Below are 21,770 nucleotides of genomic sequence, written 5' to 3'. Positions count from 1 at the left end.
ACACGACTTCAGGATGTCTCAACACAGTAAACAAAACAAGCATTTCCTAGCAATGAAAACTGCACTAAACACTAATGAGACAAAACATAAATATACTTACACGCTGCTTTAACTTCCGCTGACTGACAGCTTTTTTCAAAGAGTATTTCTTTACAGTGTACAAGTTTTGCTGGTGCTTAAACACACTGTTTATCGCAACGAAGGGCCAAGCAAGTGTACAAAACTAACAAGGTATGCGATACAGCACAAGACCAAATGCGACTTCAGCATGCCTCAACACAGTAAATATTCATATTTGCATTTTTCTCAGCATATTTATTGTAACTGTTCAAATCTTTTTATTATTTTATATTCAAATCATCTTGGTTACTATTGTGTCAATGTATAGTAGTGACATTGGGGGTCACATTTGGATGTAGATGTACATTTTAACTAAATTTATTAGGACCCAATATCTAAAAGGGCATTAAGATTTCTTCAACACTTCTTACAGCCATGCAAACTTTGGAGAAAAAATGCCCTATTTTTTTAAATGCTCACCATTGGCACATAATACAACAAAGAGTGTTAAAGTCAACAGATTTTACTAATAGAGCTAACAATCTCTGTGTAAAAAAATAACATTATGATGCTGCCATCTTTCTGATGTCATTTTTAACCCCCTGTAATTTGGCTTAGCTCTGAAAGTCAAGTCAAGTCAAGTCACAATTATTTGTATAGCGCTTTTAACAATGCAAATTGTGTCAAAGCAGCTTTACAGTATTAAACGGGGAAATAGTGTGCCGAAATAGTGTGCTGTTCTCCTCTGGCCAGACAAAATATGCAGTTTAAATCTATGCTGCAGCAAAGTCAGATTGTGCAGAAGACTCATCTGGTTCCTGTGGTCTTGTGCCAATGGCAGTTAGGTGACGAGGTCTTGGGAGAGGATCAGTCTCTGGGGCACATCTAGTTGTCCTGGTCTCCGCTGACTTTCAGGGCTGTAGAGGTCATCTCTAGGTGCTGATCCACCATCTGATCTGGATATGGACTGGATCCGGGTGGCTGCAGTGACCTCGAAATAAGAATGAAACAGACTAATGTTAGCGTAGATGCCATTTTTCATCTTTCTAAAGAAAAAAAAATATTAGCAAAATCAAAAATTTGAGCTGGGGAAGTTTTTGAAATTTGGTTGATTTGACACTAAACGACCCAACAGTAAAACGTACTTGGTAGTCATTGACTACTTCTCATGTTGGCTGAAGACACTCTCTCTTTCCAAAACATCAAGCAAAGCAGTCATTCAAAAACTTGTCAATTTCATTGCAAGGTTTGGTAATCTTAAGCAAATAGTGACTGATAATGAACCGCCGTTTAGGTCCCAACTTTACTAATGCATGTGAGATCATACATCATATCCCAATCAAACAGAATGGCAGAGCAGGCCGTAAAAAATAAAAATAAAAATAAAAACGCAAAACGCAAAAACAATTCTCAGACAAGTAAATCTGCCACTGGCTTTACTTTCCTATAGGGGCACATCTACTGAACCTACTAGAGAGTCCTGCCAAACTTCTCATGGATGTAAGCTCAGGACAGTTACACAGTTGCAGCTTGTAGACATTTGACATGGTCATTTGGGGTTGCGTTGAGTATTGATGTAGGGAAAGGTTGTGCGGAAAGCCCTTATATGGAGATGGTCTGGGTGTTTCATGCAAATGACTAACCTTGTGCATGTGGCATTTAGAATACTCCAAATTCACTCACATTAGGACAAGGTTAAGAACAAATTCATGTGCGTACGGACGGTTGGGGGAGTAATTATCTTTCCTTACCTTCACATTAAACAACTTGTCCACATGGTTCCCAATTTTCTTGCTTTTACAGAATATAATTTGGTGATGATTTTCATAATACGAAATTGATATGTTTTACACAGAATTGATTCAAACTTGGGAAATGAGTTCACACACTGGCACACTAGATATCACTTATCTCCTATAAATTATTCAAAATTACTCATAATGGCATGAACAGAGTGCGATTAAATTACTAGCACCTACATGTTGTCCTGCAGAATTTCAACAATTACAGTGGGATTAATGAGCACAAATAGCTTTGTCACTGAGTAGCCATAGAAGATGGATAATCCCCTAGGCGAAGTTGTGAAGACCTTTTTTTTTTTTTTTTTTTGACATGATTGGACAGTCCTGAATCCACAATGTCTCTGTTAGATGTGTTCGAAGTATCATTAATGAATTAATTAAACTGAAACATTTTTATTTTAACTGGATGTATACAATATATAATTAACTCACAACAGCATGTGCATTGTGAGCCAGTGTGAATGCAAATACAGCTACTGGCCATTTTCTTTTTCACCAACAGTTGGCCTACGAGGCTTGGGTGGCAGGCTACAAAGCAGCCCTAAAAGACCATGAACGTCAAGAGCAAGAAGAACAAACGAAAGTCAAAAGACAGTTGCACAGACAAGAGGGTACAGTTTCTAAACTATGTTTTGCATGGAATCTTGTACTTGACTTATTATTTATTTTTAGTTCCATTACATCTTTTGGGTTTACTATGTGACTTCTCTAGGTGGTATAGTCATCAAATTGTTTGATTATTATCATTATTCTTCTTATTATTCTCCAAATCCAAGATGGTGCCGTGGATGGCCGCCACAGTGTGGAGCTCTCCTGTTGTCAAACACAAAACATTTTACCAGGGATGAACTGCTGAACATTCGGCAATACACACCACACAATCTTATGCCGTTTTTTTTTTTATCACTCTTATGTTTTGTTGAACATTTTAGTTGGCACTGGCACTGTTCATGCATTGTAAAATGTGCAAGCGTGAAAGCATGTCGGCGCACTTGTCAAGCTCCGATACTTTGGCTTTAAAACGACTCTGCCTAGCATCCATCTGGTGAATCTCTGCTTTCTACTAAACAAAACAGACAAACAACTACTGCTCTCTTGAATAAATACAGTTGTGTACACACACTGCCAATACACATTTATGTTCAAACAACATATAAAAGTTGCAGCGGATGACCCCTTTAAATATTCTCCCTATTGTTCAATAAAAATATGTGCAATACCACTTTTATTTTACTTAAAAATACTCTACATCTTATTTCATGCCTTGTAAATTCTATTCTATTCCATCTATATACCACCACTGTACATACAATTTTTTGTCTATTTTTGTTTTCATATACATGTGTATTTTATAATCATATATTTTTTTTATTATCTGTGTTGTTGTTGTTGTTGTTGTTATTATTGTCTCTGTGTACTGGAAGCTTCTGTCACCAGAACAAATTCCTTGTATGTGGAAACATACTTGGCAATAAAGCTTTCTGATTCTGATTATTACAAGTTTGTATTATAGAGGTAGTATCTAACTTGATATAACAATTATCTAAAACCTTTAAAGAGGTCATCGGATGCCCATTTTTCACAAGTTGATATGATTATTTAGGGTCTTAATGAAACGTCTATAATATACTTTGGTTAAAATTTTTCAATGGTAGTGTAAAATTACACCCTTTTTACCTTGTCAAAATGAGCTCCACAAAAATCAAGCCATTCTGATGGATTTTTCCTTTGGAAGTTAATGTTTCTCTCTGTGGAGTGACGATTGTTTACTTTAGCTGCATTTAGTGCATTTAGCCTTAAAACTTGCTAACTAGCATGTTATTAGGAAAGGTGATTGCAGAGATTCATTTAAAAAAAAAAAAAAAAAAAAAAAAAAAAAAAAAACCCTTATACTCACTTCTGCTGTAGGTGAAGCTAGATCACGAATGATTTGCACGAACATAGACGTGTTTATGTAGATCGGGAGGCACATTCCCTTCACAAACCAACATAATCCACTGCATCTAAAGTGGCTCAGATGTCGGGAGTAAATGATGACCACCATGTTCATTATTGCATCCAGCAACACCTCAATCGCTCAATCTGAGATATTCTTGTTTAATTTACATCCCTGCTCCAGCATCGAAACAATGGAGGTCGGACTGTTACAGCTGAATTAGGGTGGGTCTGAGGTAAGACGCTCATGTCAATCAGCTATTGTGGGAGCGGCCTCTGGGACAAGCATCTGAGAATGGCTCGATTTGAAAAAGAGGATATTATTTTTACTAATTAAAAACCACTGCATGGATTTTTATCATTATAGGGTAGATGTGTACATACACTGCCAACACACATTAATGTTCAAACAACATGTAAAAGTGAACTTCGCATCCTTTGACCCCTTTAAGATCTGAAACCTTGTTTGTAAATTTTTAAATACAGTTTCTGTAAATCAAGCAATAGAATATCATTATAGGTTCTTTTGATAAATTGACAAAATGTAAGGCTGAATGCAGTGCAAGACCGGTAAAAACCTCTGCAAAAATGGATAGCTGCAAATATGAATTTTAACCTGGAATAGGCTTTAAATTCCTCTATTGAATTTTACATTACTGCATATATCACATTTATATATTTTTTTTCTTTTACATCTTTGAAAAGTTTTACGTACAGACAACAATATTGTCAAAATGATCCACATTCACAATGACTAATAATGCTGTATTATGGTTACCAGGCCAGTAGCTGGTAATGTCACTTTGTGAGAAAAAACACTACTTTTGCGCATACACCTATAGACTTCATGATGTCACCGTTTTTTACAAATTCACATTTTGGTAGTTTACACAGAGACAATAATGTAATTATTTTCAAAAACTTGAACTTTGACACCCATTTGATCCACTGTCATGCTGTATCACATGCTTTGTGAGCTTCATGTGCTCGCTTGGCCCTTTGTTGTGTTAAACAGTGAAGGATGTCCTGTTGAATTCAATTACAGTATATCAAACAGGTAAGGAAAGAAAGGTAAGTATACCACAGCAGTGGTCGCGGAAACCCAAGTGTGAAAACCGAAGAGTGTAAATAATTGAAACTACCTGTCCTACCTATCCTCTTTTCTGCAACTTGTTTCACTCCTGTTTCAGTTTTTATTACCCATCTTTATTATGTGTTTCCAAATCCCTACTATAACCAACACTCGCAAAACCACACATCACACACTGTAGGCAGTGCAATCCTGATAACCTGCGCATTATGCATCTGTCCGCTAATACGTTACTCTCTTTTTCTGTTGGTCTCGGGAATTGCCCGTCTGTGGTAAACAAAGCATATTCAATTACATCTATTATAAATTATTCTAGGCTCAACCTCATGGCCCTGACAAAGACTTGGATCAAGTCTGCAGACTTCCACACTTTGCTTGCCTCTTTGATCTCAAGCGAGTGTTAACTGTGGCTACACACAAATCTGGTAACCAAATGGACCTTATTTACACACACAACTGCTCCACTGATCATGTGCTGGTTACTTCACTGCACACCTTGGATCACTTACTCCTCACTCTTAACCTGATGTTCTCCATGAGCATCGTTCTAAACTCAGGGCTGCAGAAAGGGTGTGGCGCAAATCACAAAATCCTACTGTTCTTAGTGTGTATTGGTCACTCCTCTCTTCCTTCTCTGCTAATATCTCCACAGCTAAAAAGGACAACCCTAACAGCTAAAGACTTTGCCACATTTTTCATTAATAAAATTACAACCACCAGTGCACAATTCTACACAACACAAACTGTCAAACACATCTTAGCAGCAAACACTCACTCACGTCCTTATCTCCACTTTCAGAAGCGAAGTCTCCAAACTTATCCATTCCAGTCATCCGCTTACTTCCCCACTTGATTCTATTGGAAGACACCAGTGTGAGGGGTTGTATTAACGATGTGGGTGACTGCAGAAACAAATGAAGGAGAAATGGCTAGAAGGAGATGGAGATTGCCCACTTGACTCTAAACAGTCTCAGATCCTCCTGTCAACCCTCATGACAAAGGAACCGCACTTGGAGTTGTGATTGAATGATCAGGTCAATTTCGCAGACCACACTGTTAGAACTGCTCGGTCTGCAGATCTGCCGTAAACAACATTAGGAAAACCAGGTCTTTTCTATATAAGCATGCTAGACAACTCCTTGTTCAAGCTCTTTTTCTGTCCAGGCTGGACTATTGCAGTGCTCTCTTGGCAGATCTTTCAGCCAGTTCTACCAAAGCTCTGCAACTAATCAAGAATGCGGCAGCAAGAGTAAACTTTAACAAGCTGAAAAGAGTGCATGTCACACTTCTGTTCATCAGTTTTCACCAGCTGTCAATAGTATAGCTCACATGAAATTCAATGCATTAATATTTGCCTAGAAAACAACCACTGGCTCTACACCCCCAATTACCTAAATTCACTAATTCAGACTTCACTATGACTTGGCACAAGCTGATTGCTTCACATTGCATAAGCAGCCAATGGGCTTACTATTATACATTTAAATGGCTGGTTAGCATTAGCAGAATGCCACTTGGGCATTCTGAAACTCAGTAACTACTTGTTACTCCTAACTAGGTTAGGAGACCTCTCCAGCTCTCTTTTTTGCCACGGCTGTTTTTTCTGCCACCGTACACTGAATCATCCTAATGATTGGGATTATCTTTGAAGCCAACAATTTCTTCTCCCAAAGGAGGCTCTTCAGTGGCATACTTGAAAGGTACCAGCTTGTCGCTTGACAAGCCATCCAAAGCAGCACCAACAGGCTCTTTGAGGTTAATGAGTCTTTGCAGCATATCGTGTGTGCTGTTCCACCTGGTGTCCACCTCCTGGAGAATCTTTAGGGGCTGCCTGCCCATCTTTTCTTGGCCAAGGATTAGCTTTTCAGTGGCCTTAGTGCTGCTACTGAAAAAAGACACCACTCTCCTGGCTCTGCTACGGATGTCTGCCAACTCCTCATGGTCTTCTACTGCCCTCTTAACAATGAGGTTTATGCTGTGAGCAAAATAAGAGAGATGGCATTGTCCCAGCTTCTGAAATCCTGACAGCATGTTGGCTGCATTGTCTGTCACAATGGCAGCAACTGAACCAGTGAGACTCCAGTCAGATATCAGAACTGACAAAGCCTTTTTGATGTTATCAGCTGTATGTGATTTTGGGAACTTTGATACTCCTAGAGCCTAGATCTGTGTTGCTGTAAGTGTAGTGGCATGTGACTGCCAGATAGAAGTGACGGAGGTCCACATATCAGCTGTGAGGCAGACAGATGTTCTTTACATGTGCCATAGCCTTTTTGCTTCTCCTCTTGGGATTTGTTTCTGACCACTGACTTCACAGTTTTCAGAGTTGGCAGAACATAGGTGGGGTCCAGCTTCTTAACAAATACTTTAAATCCCTTGTGTTCCATGATGGAGAAAGGCTGTAAATCCTTCACTATCATGTTGACAAGGGTATCATCAAGCTCCTTCGTCCTTTCTAATAATACACAGTACAATTACCATTCATTTGAGTAATTCAAAGTAACCCCTTCAAAATCAGCCCATGCTGTGTTTAAACAGGTAACATAAAATGTTATTTTAATAAATGTGCATTAGCAATACAAAATCTATACACCCCTTGGAGTTCTGATGATTGCAATATATTGTAGATGTCATGTTTGTGTTTGGATGTAGTGTTTGTTTGGATTTGGTTCCATAGCCCATATGTATAGCATACCAAATATAATATAACAACCCACTCAACTAATGGATATTAAAATACAGAGGTAGGTAAAGGATCCAAATTTCATAAACACATTTTCGTGCATTTTCTATGTTGATATCAAACAAACCAATGTGAGCTGAGGACGGCATTTACAAGCAGCTAACAAGTTTGTAGTTGAGGAAGTACTTTTATTCTTACTGTGGTTAAGCCCGCAAGGTGTTTTAATTTACATATAAGCAACAGATATTCAAAGGTCATTGTTTTTAATAGTAATACTTTTATTAACAATAATACATAGTTAAAAACTACATACATATAGGCATCACATGAAGAATATAATAATTACATTGCAGTAAATGCATAGTGGGTATGGGACAGCGTGATTGCCATGCTTTGTGTTTGAGCCTGGTGTGACGTGTCAGTGAGCTAACAAAGCTTCATTTTCCTAGGTCACATGACAGCCTCATTTCATTTCAAACAATGCTCCGGAACACTGTTTCTAAGCCCTAGTGTGTCGAAAACTCAAGACGGTGGGGTGCCTAGATGGGTATTATTTAGCATATACGGAAAAATATAAAAATCCATAAAGGTACATAAATGAATGCTAAGGAAGTGTCTATTGTTATATCGTAGGCATGGAGAAAGAGGAGTCTGGTGAGGAGCAGCAGGAGGAGTTCAGTCAAAAAGAAGAGGAAGAAAAAGGTAAATCTGTTGACAACTTTAATATCCTCCAAAAATAATTACAGATCATAAAAGAAAACTTGACTGAGACTGAGATAAAGCGTCATTACTTGCCTTTATTTATATTAATATGTTTATTTATTTATTATTTTTGTCACATTTAAATCTTTATTTTACATGATTTGGCTCTTTTTTGTATTGACTTTATTTGACAATTTTTTAAGATCTAAAAGTAGTAGTACAGTATAGTAGAGTAAAATTTATTTCCTTGTGTCATGATCCCTTTAAAGCTTGTTTTCAAACAATTCATAAAACATGACTTGAATATAGGCACATTAGTTCAGGTAAAATATTCTGAAACATTTTTAAACAAATTTTCACAAATTAGTAGAATTTAGTAGATTAGATTAGTAGATTAGTAGATTAATAGATCTTTTGATTGCCAATACATATATTCATTTAATTGTTGGTATTCGTATTATTTTCTTTAACTGTTTACTCTCCTTTTCTTGCAGAGCACATACTTAAGCGAACACTTGACACTTTGAAATTTTTCTGGGTTTTTCTTCTTCGTCTTACTGAGGATGTAATATCTGGTCTTAAGTCACTCTGTAAGGATAGTTTGGATATCTCTAAAGTGCTTCACTTTGAGAAAACTCTACTGAGCATACAACAGAACAAGGTAATGTCAGTATTCTGCCAGTCATATTTTATTCCATTGCCTGCTTACAATGATATGTATGATTATTCAGATAAAGATTGTAGCACAATCTAAAATGAAATGAAACTCATTCCTCCATGACAGCCACAGCCCCTATTTGTCTGCCGCTATGCCATGCTCTGCAATCTTACTTTATTTATTTAACTTCATTAGGTTTGATAAGTTTGGTTACCAGAGGTACTTTGTTGAAAGACCCTAGCTGCATCTGAACTCAATCACTTGCTCACACATTTATTGTTTTCTAAATATGCTGTCCAGTGGGGTGAATGAATTCTGATTTTGTGGTTAGACAGCCTCTGTCAAGCAGAAGAGGTGATTTTGGTGCCAAGCTACAACATAAATTACATGTTTTTAAAACTACACATCATTAACCTTTGCTATAAATTATCACTGTGAAACAATGTAAAGCGGTAAGACTATATGGCTTATCATTTATTTTCTAATATAATTTAAGTAAAACTTTTGTTTTGTCAGGGCAGGGATGTCTCTCATGACAGTATTCATCAGTTTTACAAAAACTGGCTGTCCAGACAAAACACAGAAACATCACTGGAAACAACCAAAGAGAATATACAAGAAATATCCACTTCACATCCAGCCATGAGCAGTTACCGATGTGACTATGTCAAACTCAGCAGTGTCCACTCATGGGGCAGCAGCCTTTCCAGGTATGCCAAGAACATTATACATGTACAGTAAGGTACTGGTTTTGGTAAAGCACTTACAGGATCAGGTGGCCTCAGGATGGATAGACGAAGGTAGAAATATGGGGAAACAACAGTGGGTACAATCTTGAGGCAAGGCATGTAGACAGTATATCAAAAGTTACAGTGCACAACGAAACAACCACTATTACACAACTTCCTAACCCATAAAACCAATATTAAATAACAATACCAGCAATAAATAAGAATAAATTATATAAAATAATGCAAAGAGTTAAATGATCAATGCTATCCAGAGCCAAGTCACTGGCCATTGTCCTTAACATTCAAAATTCTAATAAAAGCAGGCACAAAAGAGTTTTTGAACCGATCGAATCGACATTCGGGCACTTTATACCTTCTTACTAAAGGCAAAAGCATGTACTCAGGGTGTTAGATGTGAGAAGGATCAGCCAGTATCTTATGGGCCCATCTGTGCACAGACTGCTCAAATAATGTTTCTGGAGAGATGGATAGTCTTTGAGGTCCACAACTTTCATGGCCATCTGGATAATGTGAGAAAGTCTGTTTTTTTAATTGTTCAGAGAGGTTACCAGACCAAGCTTGGATCCTGTACCTGATTAGCAAGGAAACCAGACTTTTTTCCAAACATTTCATCACAACAGACATTAGTGCTATTGGTCTATAGTCATTATTGTCCATAATACATGATTTCCTTGGAACAGTTGTGATGACAGATTTTTTTCTACAGACTGGGGACAGTATGTGTACCTATAGACTGTTGAAAAACAGGCCCCACCAACAGGCCAATATCTCAAAATATTAGAATATTTACATTTGATTTACATTCGAGACCATCCCTACAGTATATATTACGGGTATCTCTTGTTCTTTGAAACCACACTAATGGGGAAGACTGCTGACTTGGCAATGGTCCAGAAGACAATCATTGACACCCTCCACAAAGAGAGCAAGTCACAGAAGGTCATTACTGAATGGGGTGGTTGTTTACAGAGTGTTGTATCAAAGCATATTAAATGCAAAGTTGACTGGAAGGAAGAAATTGAGTAGGAAAAGTTTCACAAGCAACAGGGATGACCGCAAGCTTGAGAATACTGTCAAGTTGTAACGCCAAGCCAGCAGAGGGAGCCCTCACCCCAGTACTGCCTGCATGCTCCCTCTGCTGCTTCTACTGTCACTTCCTGTTTGGCAGTATATAAGGACTCACCATGTGCTTGCATGTTGCGAAGTATTGCCAGTTAAACCTGCCTTACCGAGCGTTGTAAACTTTACTCTGTTGGATTACCTGTTGCTGTTTTGCTTTGTTTATGGATTTCTGAGTTTACGGATCACCCCTGTTTGGATTGTTTGCTTGTGTGGACTGATTACAAGGTTTGACCTATTTCTGCCTCTGACCATCGCTCTCTGGATTACCCCCATTGTTACGTTTGTTATACTGGACTGTTTCTCTCGTTATCTGACCCACTGCCTGCTTTTACTCACTGCCTGCTTGGATTACGGTTCATTGTGTATGTTTGCTGTTGTTTTAATAAACATCCGCTTTTGGATTCCACCTCTGCGTCTTCGTTACAGAATACTTCGCCTACCAAGAATCCAGCGGAAACGTTCAGCCAACATGAACCCAACAGTATCTCGTCTCCTCTGCCTTCGTCAAGGGGACAAGGCTATAGAGGAGTATGTAGAGGAATTTTGTGGACTGTGTTACCTTGTTGATTTTAATGACGTGGCACTGAAGGACATTTTTCGGGTGGGTTTAAACGATCCCATTCGTTCATGGCTACCTGGGGGAAAGATTCATTGGTCACTAGAGAAATATATTGATCATGCCCTACTCCTAAGCGGATCATCATACACTGTTGGGATTGCGGACGAGGGACCCCGCAATCCCGCAGTAACCACCACACCACAGCCTGTTCAAGCCACATCCACCAAGCCAAAGCCTGCTCACGCCATGCCTGCCGCTCCAGGGCCTGCTCACGCCATGCCTGCCGCTCCAGGGCCTGCTCACGCCATGCCTGCCGCTCCAGGGCCTGCTCACGCCATTCCTGCCCGTCCGGAGTCTGCACCTGTCATGGCTACCCTCCTACAACCAGCTCACAAGATGGCTGCTATCTCCAAGCCAGTTCACAAGATGGCCGCCGTCCCAGAGCCAGTCCACAAGATGGCCGCCTTCCCAGAGCCAATCCACAAGATGGCCGCCTTCCCCAAGCCAGTTCACAAGATGGCTGCCATCCCAGAGCCACTCCACAAGATAATCACTGTCTCCAAGCCACGCCTCATGATGGCACACGTACTGGACTCACCCCTAATGGCTGTATGGGCAGCTAAAATGACAGCTACTGTTCCTGCAGAACCAAGTCAAGCTGCAGAACCAAATCAAGCTACAGTTGCAGCTCCAAGGTCAAGTCAAGCTCCAAGGTCAAGTCAAGCTACAGCTGCTGCTCAAGGGTCAAAAGCTTCCGAGTCCAGTCGAGTTCCAGGGTCAAGTCAAGTTTCCAAGTCCAGTCAGGCTCCCAAGTCAAGTCCAGTTCCAGGGTCAAGTCAAGCTACTGCGTCCGGCCAAGCTTCAGAGTCCGGCCAAGCTTCAGAGTCCGGCCAAGCTTCAGAGTCCGGCCAAGCCTCAGAGTCCGGCCAAGCTTCAGAGTCCGGCCAAGCTTCAGAGTCAAGTCAAGCAACAGAGTCAAGTCAAGCAACAGAGTCAAGTCAAGCAACAGAGTCAAGTCAAGCAACAGAGTCAAGTCAAGCAACAGAGTCAAGTCAAGCCAAAGCTACTGTTCTCCATGAATCAAGCCAAGTTACAGCTGTTGTTCTCCATGAGTCAAGCAAGGACACAGTTGTTCCCCATGAATCAAGCCAAGTCACAGCCGTTGTTCCCCATGAGTCAAGCCAAGATACTGCTGTTCCCCACGAGTCAAGCCAAGTCACAGCTGTTCCCCACGAGTCAAGCCAAGTCACAGCTGTTCCCCACGAGTCAAGCCAAGTCACAGCTGTTCCCCACGAGTCAAGCCAAGTCACAGCTGTTCCCCACGAGTCAAGCCAAGTCACAGCTGTTCCCCACGAGTCAAGCCAAGTCACAGCTGTTCCCCACGAGTCAAGCCAAGTCACAGCTGTTCCCCACGAGTCAAGCCATGTTGTTCCTGAGTCAAGCCATGTTGTTCCTGAGTCAAGCCATGTTGTTCCTGAGTCAAGCCATGTTGTTCCTGAGTCAAGCCATGTTGTTCCTGAGTCAAGCCATGTTGTTCCTGAGTCAAGCCATGTTGTTCCTGAGTCAAGCCAGGTTACAGCAGATCTTCACAAGCCAAGTCAAATTGCTGCTGTCTTCCCTGAGCTAAGCCACGCCACGGTTGTTCTTCATGAGCCAAGTCAAGTTACTGCTATTGTCCCTGAGCCAAGTCAAGTCACAGTTGGACTGCACGAGCCAGGTCAAGTCACCGCTGTTCTTCCCAAGTCAAGTCCGGCCACGGCAGGCCTCCCTGAGTCAAGTCCGGCCACGGCAGGCCTCCCTGAGTCAAGTCCGGCCACGGCAGGCCTCCCTAACTCAAGGCAAAAAGCTATTATCCTACCAAATCCTCATCTGGTCCCCTATAACATTTCTGACCCAAGCCACGCAGAGCCCACGCTCCCAAGCCACGCAGAGCCCACGCTCCCAAGCCACGCAGAGCCCACGCTCCCAAGCCACGCAGAGCCCACGCTCCCAAGCCACGCAGAGCCCACGCTACCAAGCCACGCAGAGCCCACATTCACAAGCCACAAGCCCATAACATCAGCACCCACAAGGTCAACAGACACCCCACTAGCTACTGTGCTGCCTGTAATGGCCGTAGCCATCCTCAGTATGTGGGCAGCATACTGTGCTCCAGAGGCCTCTTCTGTCCAAAAGTCTGCTCCCGAGGCCTCACCGGTCCACGAGTCTGCCCCGGAGGCCTCGCCTGTCTACGAAACCGCTCCAGAAGCTTCGTCTGTCTACGAGACCGCTTCAGAAGCTTCGTCTGTCCACGAGTCTGCTCCAGAAGCTTCGTCTGCCCACGAGTCTACTCCCGAAGCTTCATCTGTCCACGAGTCTGCTCAAGAAGCCTTGTCTATCCACGAGTCTGCTCCCAAGGCCTCGTCTATCCACGAGTCTATACCAGAAGCCTCTCTTGTCCAAGAGTTTGCGCCAATACCTCCTGAGGTGTCAGCATGCGCTGTAGAACCTCCTAAGGAGGTGGCGTCCATTAATGAACTCACTGCCTCGTCTGTCCACGAGTCTACGTCAGAGGCCTCTTCTGCCCAAGCATCTGCGCCCATGCCCCCAGAGGTGTCAGCGCTAGCTGTAGATCCTCCTATGGGAGCGGCGTCCTATCATGAACTCTCTGCCCGCCATGTCGCTATCAAGAAGGCCAAAGAAATCATTCATGTGCACACCGCTTTGCCTGCCCTGCAATGGCTCCCTGTTACGCCTGCTCTGCCTGCCTCGCCATGGCTTCCTGCTCTGCCTGCTCTACCTGCCTCGCCATGGCTCCTTGCTCTGCCTGCCTTGCCACGGCTCCTTACTCTGCCTGCTCTGCCTGCCTCGCTATGGCCCCCTGTTCTGTCTGCTCTGCCTGCGTCGCCATGGCTCCCAGCCCTACCTGCTCTGCCTGCCCCACCATGGTTCCCTACTCTGCCATTGTTCCACGGCCCTGGCCTTCCAGTACTTCACGGTCTGCTACTGCTCCACGGCCCAGGACCTCCAGTGTTCCACTGTCTGTCATTGCTCTGCGGCCCAGGCACGTCAGTATTTCACGGTCTGCTGTCGCTCCACGGCCCAGGTCCTCCAGGTTTCCACTGTCTGCCACAGCACCACGGCCCAGGACCTCCAGGGTTCTACTGTCTGCCACAGCCCCACGGCCCAGGTCCTCCAGTGCTTCACTGTCTGCCACTGCACCACGGCCCAGGACCTCCAGGGTTCTACTGTCTGCCACAGCCCCACGGCCCAGGTCCTCCAGTGCTTCACTGTCTGCCACTGCTCCATGGTCCAGGTCCTCCTGTGCTTCACTGTCTGTCCCTGCTCCACGATCCAGACCCACCTGCTCTACATGGACCTGGCCCTCCGTCCCACCCCCTGTTTTGCCTCTGTTCCCCCACCCACCTGGACTGTTGTTTGAGCGCCAGGAGTCGCTCCTAGGGGGATTCTGTAACGCCAAGCCAGCAGAGGGAGCCCTCACCCCAGTACTGCCTGCATGCTCCCTCTGCTGCTTCTACTGTCACTTCCTGTTTGGCAGTATATAAGGACTCACCATGTGCTTGCATGTTGCGAAGTATTGCCAGTTAAACCTGCCTTACCGAGCGTTGTAAACTTTACTCTGTTGGATTACCTGTTGCTGTTTTGCTTTGTTTATGGATTTCTGAGTTTACGGATCACCCCTGTTTGGATTGTTTGCTTGTGTGGACTGATTACAAGGTTTGACCTATTTCTGCCTCTGACCATCGCTCTCTGGATTACCCCCATTGTTACGTTTGTTATACTGGACTGTTTCTCTCGTTATCTGACCCACTGCCTGCTTTTACTCACTGCCTGCTTGGATTACGGTTCATTGTGTATGTTTGCTGTTGTTTTAATAAACATCCGCTTTTGGATTCCACCTCTGCGTCTTCGTTACACAAGTAAAGCAGATTCAAACACTTGGGAAAGCTGCACAAGGAGTAGAATGAAGCTGGAGTTAGCGCATCAAGAGTCACCATGCTCAGACGTTTTCAGGAAAAGGGCTACCAAGCCACTTCTGAAACAGAAACGTCAGAAGCATTTTACCTGGGCTGAGGAGAAAAAGAACTGGACTGTTGCTCAGTGGTCCAAAGTCCTCTTTTCAGATAAAAGTAAAATTTGCATTTCATGTTGAAATCAAATGTGAAGTTTCTGAAATCAGTAATTATTTGGGCTGTCGTGACGTCTGCTGGTGTTGGTCTATTGTGTTTTATCAAGTGCAAAAGTCAATGCAGCCATCTGCCAGGAGATTTTGGAGCACTTTATACTTCCATCTGCTGAAAAGCTTTATGGAGATGCTGTTTTTCTTTTCCAGCAGGACTTTAGCACCTGCCCACAGTGCAGTGCAGCTGACCATGATATTACTGTGCTTTATTGGCCAGCCAACATGCCTGACCTGAACCCCATTGAGAATCTATGGGATATTTTCAAGACGAAGATGAGAAACAGTCAATCCAAACATATACAAACGATCTGAAGGCTTAATAGTGCCTCAGCAGTGCCACATGCCACACTTTGATGCTGTAATTTGTGCTAGGAGCAAGTCATTCGCTGTAATATGTGCTGCCGACTAAGTACTGAGTGCATAAATGAACATACTTTAAAAAACTTGAACTTCTCTTTTGCAAATCCGTTTTTTGATTGATCTTAGGAAGTATATTATTAGGAAAGGATTTTGGACTTTCATGAGCTGTATGCTCTAATCATCAAAATTAAACCAAAAAAACTTCAGAAATATTTTACTTTTCAGTTTTTAAAATAAGTTACAATAAAAAAAATGACCTTTTCATGATATTCTAATTTTTTGAGTTGCACCTGTATATTAGGGCTGCACAATAAATCGCATGAAGCCAGGGTCTGCCCCTGGTTCGCATGCGTGCTCACTTTGATCTGTCAGCGTGCGTTTACACATGAGAATATGTGCCCCTCGTTACATTGAGGGGTTCTATTCTCTAGAAAGCTGTCACCTCTTATTGTTGACAGCCTTGCATTTGTGTGTGCATCTCTGAAGATGCTATCACTAGTGATGGCGAAGTGAAGCGTTCTGAACCAGCAAAGCTTTCAACACAATTGTATTGGAAAAAGGTTCGTTACTCAAAGCTTTTCATGTCGTAGAAATGAATAACACCTTCCAAAGTGCTGTGTTCCATTACAGCTGCTGGTTTCACATCTGGTTCTACAAATGATTCTTTGTTTGATATTATTGTATATAAATAATGATCATTGTCAAGTCATTCATTGTTGTCAGTGTACTAGCACTAAAATAAGTAAAATAAACGAAACATAAATTCATAAATTAAATTATTAAAATGATCTGTCTCACTCCTTGTGGCCCCGCCTCCCCCGCTCTCATGTTTCTTTCTAGTCACCTCGGAGAGAGAAACGACAAACTGTGAGATCAGGTTTGACAGATTTTCATGTTAGCACAGCCCCGCTGCTTGGCTCGCCATGCAGCTCTTTGATCAGCCAGTGTGTTTACACTGAGGATTAGTGCCTCTTGTATGTCCAGCGGCTTAATCCTTCAAGTGGATCGAAGCAGAATGCTATCACCTATGATTTACAACAGGGGTGTCAACTTCCTGGAGGGCTGCAGCCCTGCAGCCCTGCAGAGTTTTGTCCCAACCTTGCTCCAACACACATACTATACAGTTTTCAATTAAGCCTTGAGGACTTGATTAGTTGGTTCAGATGTGTTTAATTAGGGTTGCATCTAAACTCTGCGGGGCTGCGGCCCTCCAGGACCGGAGTTTAACACCCTTGATTTATAATATCACTAACAGTTTCAATTTGAGTGCACCGCTCAGGCCATGCCCACACTGAGGCTGCACTCACTCAGACAGACAGCTCTCATTTTGTGTGTCACTCTGATATGTTAGTGGTTTATCTTCAGTGAAGGTGGGCCCGGCCCATTCCTCGTCTGCTACGAGCGGATCTGAGAGAATGCACAGCACCTTTGATCTGCAAGTGTGTTTACATGTAAGGATCTTCAGTGCCCCTCTTCTAATGAGTGGTTTGATCTTTTTAGGCAGATTTTAAGAGAATGGTGTCACTAGTGATTATTATCACTCACAGCTTCAGGGTGGGATGCATATGGACCATGCCCATGGGGGGTGACTGCTCTCACTGCAAATGTAATTAAGGTTGTGAACACTGGGCCAGTTCAAATAGTGCCCACACAACCAGCCACTGTTATAGCAAGAAAAGAAAGCACAAACATTCTCAAAAAGAGAGCAAAACTCCACTTATCACGAACATTGGGTCTCCACAAAGTGGCCTGTCACTCGAACCAATCCAACCCCTTGCTACGTGGTCCGAGGCCTGGCAGGCTATCGCCGGAGTGTCAGTCTGGGTTTTGGTGATAATAACGCTTTATTATACCTTTATCATCATTTTATTGTCCACTTCAATTCGTAATCTGCTCCAGTGTGGGGATCTTCGGTCCCATCTGCTCTGCTGTAGTGATTTCAAGAGGTTGTAAATTTGGGGACGGAAAGACCAGCATTGAGAATGAATGTCCATTTTCAGTAAGGCTGTTGTTTTGAGTAGGGTATTCCTGCAATACTGGAGGCTATAGTTTCAGGAATGCATTTTTAAGACCCTATGGTAGTGTTTGTTTGTTTTTTCCATTTATTTGTTTGTTTTATGTATGTATTACCAGCTCATGTGTGTTTATTAGTACTTTAATAAATGTAAAATAATTTGAATACTTATTTACAACATCCAGCAGCACCAACTAAATAGGCTAAATGGAGATTGCTGACACCCCCTTGAACACTCAATTTCACAGCAGCTCTTACATTAAAAATATGATGAAAAGATAAAAAATAATAATAATAATAATAATAATAATAGTTCCATGGATCTAGTCTTTGCATCTGTGTGTTTGATGTTTGTATCAGGTCTCCTCTGTTGGAATAGAATTGGCTAGATGGCACTGTCCTAGAAGTGTGGTCCTAGAGCTGCAGTCTCCAGTATTGCAGGAACATAGTATTAGGTTGTTTTTGTTCAGATCAATGCAAAAATCGACCTATGTTTTTAGCCTGCAAACATGCAGAGTTGTAAATATGAACTGGTAGATTGATAAGAAGATAATTAATTATAAAAATCTGAACAGTAAAATGTGTTTGTTATTTAATTAATATAATATTTTTTTTATAATAATTGTTTAAATTATTATAATAATACATAATACAGCCCTAATTATTATAAGCTGTGTATAATGTGTATTCCTCTTATCAGTTAAAATGTAGTCTGTTTTCTATTATTTATTTTCATATTTAATTTTGTGATTTTAACTTTTAATTCAGTATTTTTAATGTTTTACAGAGCAATTTTAGATATTAATGTTTTAATGTTCTACCAATAAACATAAAGGTACAGCTGTCATGAAAACAGAGAGAAAGGCTACATGGCTAGATACTGCTGATCACTTGAATGCGCAAGTACTATGTTAAAATGTTTTCATATATCTTAAAACGTGATGGAATCTTGGGAACAATAAATTAAATACAGTCGGTTGTAGCCTATATTTGAGTTTTTTATTTTATTTAAGTTGCATTTTGGACTGATAATTAAGTCATATGATTCTGCGAGAAACTCAGTGGTAATATCAATGCATTCCTATTGGTCAGTATTAGAGGAAGTCAGCTTAGCCTGACTGTTAACCTGCCCTGGACCAGATTAGTTTCCCAGCACAAGTTGCCAGGGTGACTGAGCATGAGCTATGGTAAATTTGCTTTATAAAACCAAATCAAGTGACAATAAGTCAGACTAACTGTTGGTGTTTCCAATTAAATGTTTGCTTGTATGTGGAGTCTCGCTCCATCTCATACCTGCATAGGTTACAAAGTATGTTTAGAATTAATTTCAGAATTATTATTAAATAGATTCCCCACCCTTGAAAAGCCCAGCCCAGAATACCACTGTTTGAAAGTCCTGAAAGAGGGTTTGAATTTCACACTAATAAATCTGTGCAAATCCTTTAAAGAAGAAAGAAAAAAGGTAACACATTCTGTGAAGCCTGTTTTTAATACATTATAAGGGCATTCGTAATGTCTTGTAATACATGCATTTAACCACAAATCTGTTAAAGTATTATAATGTATTGTAACTGTTGGTATGATTATTTATTTATAAACTTATTTATAGATAATACAACATTTTATAAGGATTTTATGAGGCATTATTAAGAATTATATTTTTTGCTACATATCCTGTTTTACTCTGAAATATGTAATATGAATAAAATATGTAATATGAATAAAATGGTTGCTAACACTGTTTAATGTTGAGTTTACCTTTGTATATGTCTTTCAGCTGCCAGACTGATGACACTCTTCTAGTAACACGACAGTCAACTCAAGATGACTTGGATGCCTTGGACCTTACAGAACTTGATGTTGTCCAGTGCTGCCAAAATAGAGACTTCTTGACAAGGTAACCATCTCTTGTTCTGTGTTTTTTGTGGTTTGGTTCCATTTTCCCTGTTCTCCTGCCTTCTGTTTCTGTGTTCATGTGTTACTATGGTTTTTGATTAATTACCTTGCACCTGTCAATGATTTTGCTCTTGTTTGTCCAGGTATTTAAACTCCATTCTGTTCAGTCTTTGTTTGTCTATTCTCAGTTGTTATTAGTTGTGTTTATTCCCTGTCTGCCTGTTTTTCAGTTATTATTAAAATCATATTGTTTAAAACTTCATTTTCCAATCGTCATCTGCCTGCCTGCTGCACAACCATGACAACATCACAGTTTCTCATTTCTTTCACTAACAAAACAAAATAGCCACTTCTCTTACCCTGTGTAATTCTTGCTTCTTATAATTTTAACACATGTATAATAACAGTTTCTATTACCACACACCCAAATTTCTGTTGTTGTATTTTTTTTCTTCAGAAGTCCTGATGAAAATCAAGTGCTGAAAGATCACATTGATAGATTTGAAAAGGTAAAAGAGGGGTGCACAGATGGAGAAAATACACAAAACTCTGTGCTGCCAGAATTTCCAGAAATTAATAGTCTGCACGACACAAAAAATGAGGAGCTCCAAGAGTCCAAAATGCTCAGTAAAGAGACCAGAGCACTTACTGCCAGTGAATTGCTGCTTAACAAGTGAGTTCGGCACACATACATGATTGTACTTCCATTGTCATGGTTATATATATATATATATATATATATATATATATATCTATATGTATATGTGACCCTGGACCACAAAACCAGTCTTAAGTCGCTGGGGTTTATTTGTAGCAATAGCCAAAAATACATTGTATGGGTCAAAATTATTGATTTTTCTTTTATGGCAAAAATCATTAGGAAATTAAGTAAAGATCATGTTCCATAAAGATATTTAGTAAAATTCCTACTGTAAATGTATGAAAATTTAATTTTTGATTAGTCATTTACATTGTTAAGAACATTATTTGAAGAACTTTAAAGGCAATTTTCTCAATATTTTGACTTTTTTGCACCCTCAGATTCCTGATTTTTAAATAGTTGTATCGCAGCCAAATATTATTCTATCCTAACAAACCACACATCAACGGAAAGCTTATTTATTCAGCTTTCATATGATGTATAAATCTCAATTTTGAAAAAAAAAAGACCCTTATGACTGGTTTTGTGATCCAGGGTCATATATATATATATATGTATATATATACAGTACTGTGCAAAAGTCTTAGGCCACTAGTATTTTCATCAGCTAAAAAATGGTTTAAAGTCAGTTAAAGTCGGTCTTTTGCTGTAGTGTGTCAGTAGGAAATATCAGATTATATTTCCAAACATTCATTTTGCCATGAATCGTAATAATCTGCACAGAGATCTGATTCTGATCTCATCATCATCCAGTCTGTCTGGAATGACATGAAGAAACAGAACAAACTCAGACAGACTAAATCCAGAAGAACTGTGACAAAGTCTCCAGGATGCTTCAAGAAATCTACCTGCAAAGCTGCAGCACTGTTAAAAGTTTTAGGCACTTGTGTAAAAATGCTGTAAAACGAGGATGCTGTCATAAATAGATTTCTTTATCAATTACCTTCTATTAACTAAATGAAATCAACATTTGGTGTGACCATTCTTTGCATTTACAGCAGCTTTTGCCCTAGGTGCACTTGCGCAAATTTTTTCAGGTAGCTTTGCAGGTAGGTCTCTTGAAGCATCTTGGAGACGTTGCTACAGTTCTTCTGGATTTACTCTGTTTCAGTTTGTTCTGTGTCTTAATGTCATTCTAGGAAGACTGGATGATGATGAGATTAGGTCAGTGTGGAGCACTGGCTGTTGTCAGACTCCTTGTGCAAACAAAAATCTCACTAGATTATTACAATTAATGGCAAACAGAATGTTTTGAAATGTAAACTGATGTTTCCTACTGACACACTACAGCAA

General features: G+C 40.8%; 1 protein-coding gene across 1 annotated transcript in view; it reads left to right on the top strand.

Annotated features, from left to right (window-relative positions):
• The window catches only part of si:dkey-11f4.7 (piezo-type mechanosensitive ion channel component 2), a 169,845-nt gene that overhangs the window by 98,801 nt on the left and 49,274 nt on the right, over nucleotides 1-21,770 (top strand). The window contains 6 exon segments of the mRNA XM_051118918.1: nucleotides 2,365-2,473; nucleotides 8,204-8,272; nucleotides 8,767-8,933; nucleotides 9,447-9,640; nucleotides 19,698-19,817; nucleotides 20,274-20,489. Coding sequence (XP_050974875.1) covers nucleotides 2,365-2,473; nucleotides 8,204-8,272; nucleotides 8,767-8,933; nucleotides 9,447-9,640; nucleotides 19,698-19,817; nucleotides 20,274-20,489 — 875 coding nt within the window.

This window comes from Labeo rohita, chromosome 9, assembly GCF_022985175.1.
Source record: "Labeo rohita strain BAU-BD-2019 chromosome 9, IGBB_LRoh.1.0, whole genome shotgun sequence".
NCBI lineage: Eukaryota > Metazoa > Chordata > Actinopteri > Cypriniformes > Cyprinidae > Labeo > Labeo rohita.
The sequence above is the reverse complement of the archived record's forward strand: the minus strand, read 5'-3'. Positions and strand labels throughout refer to the sequence as shown.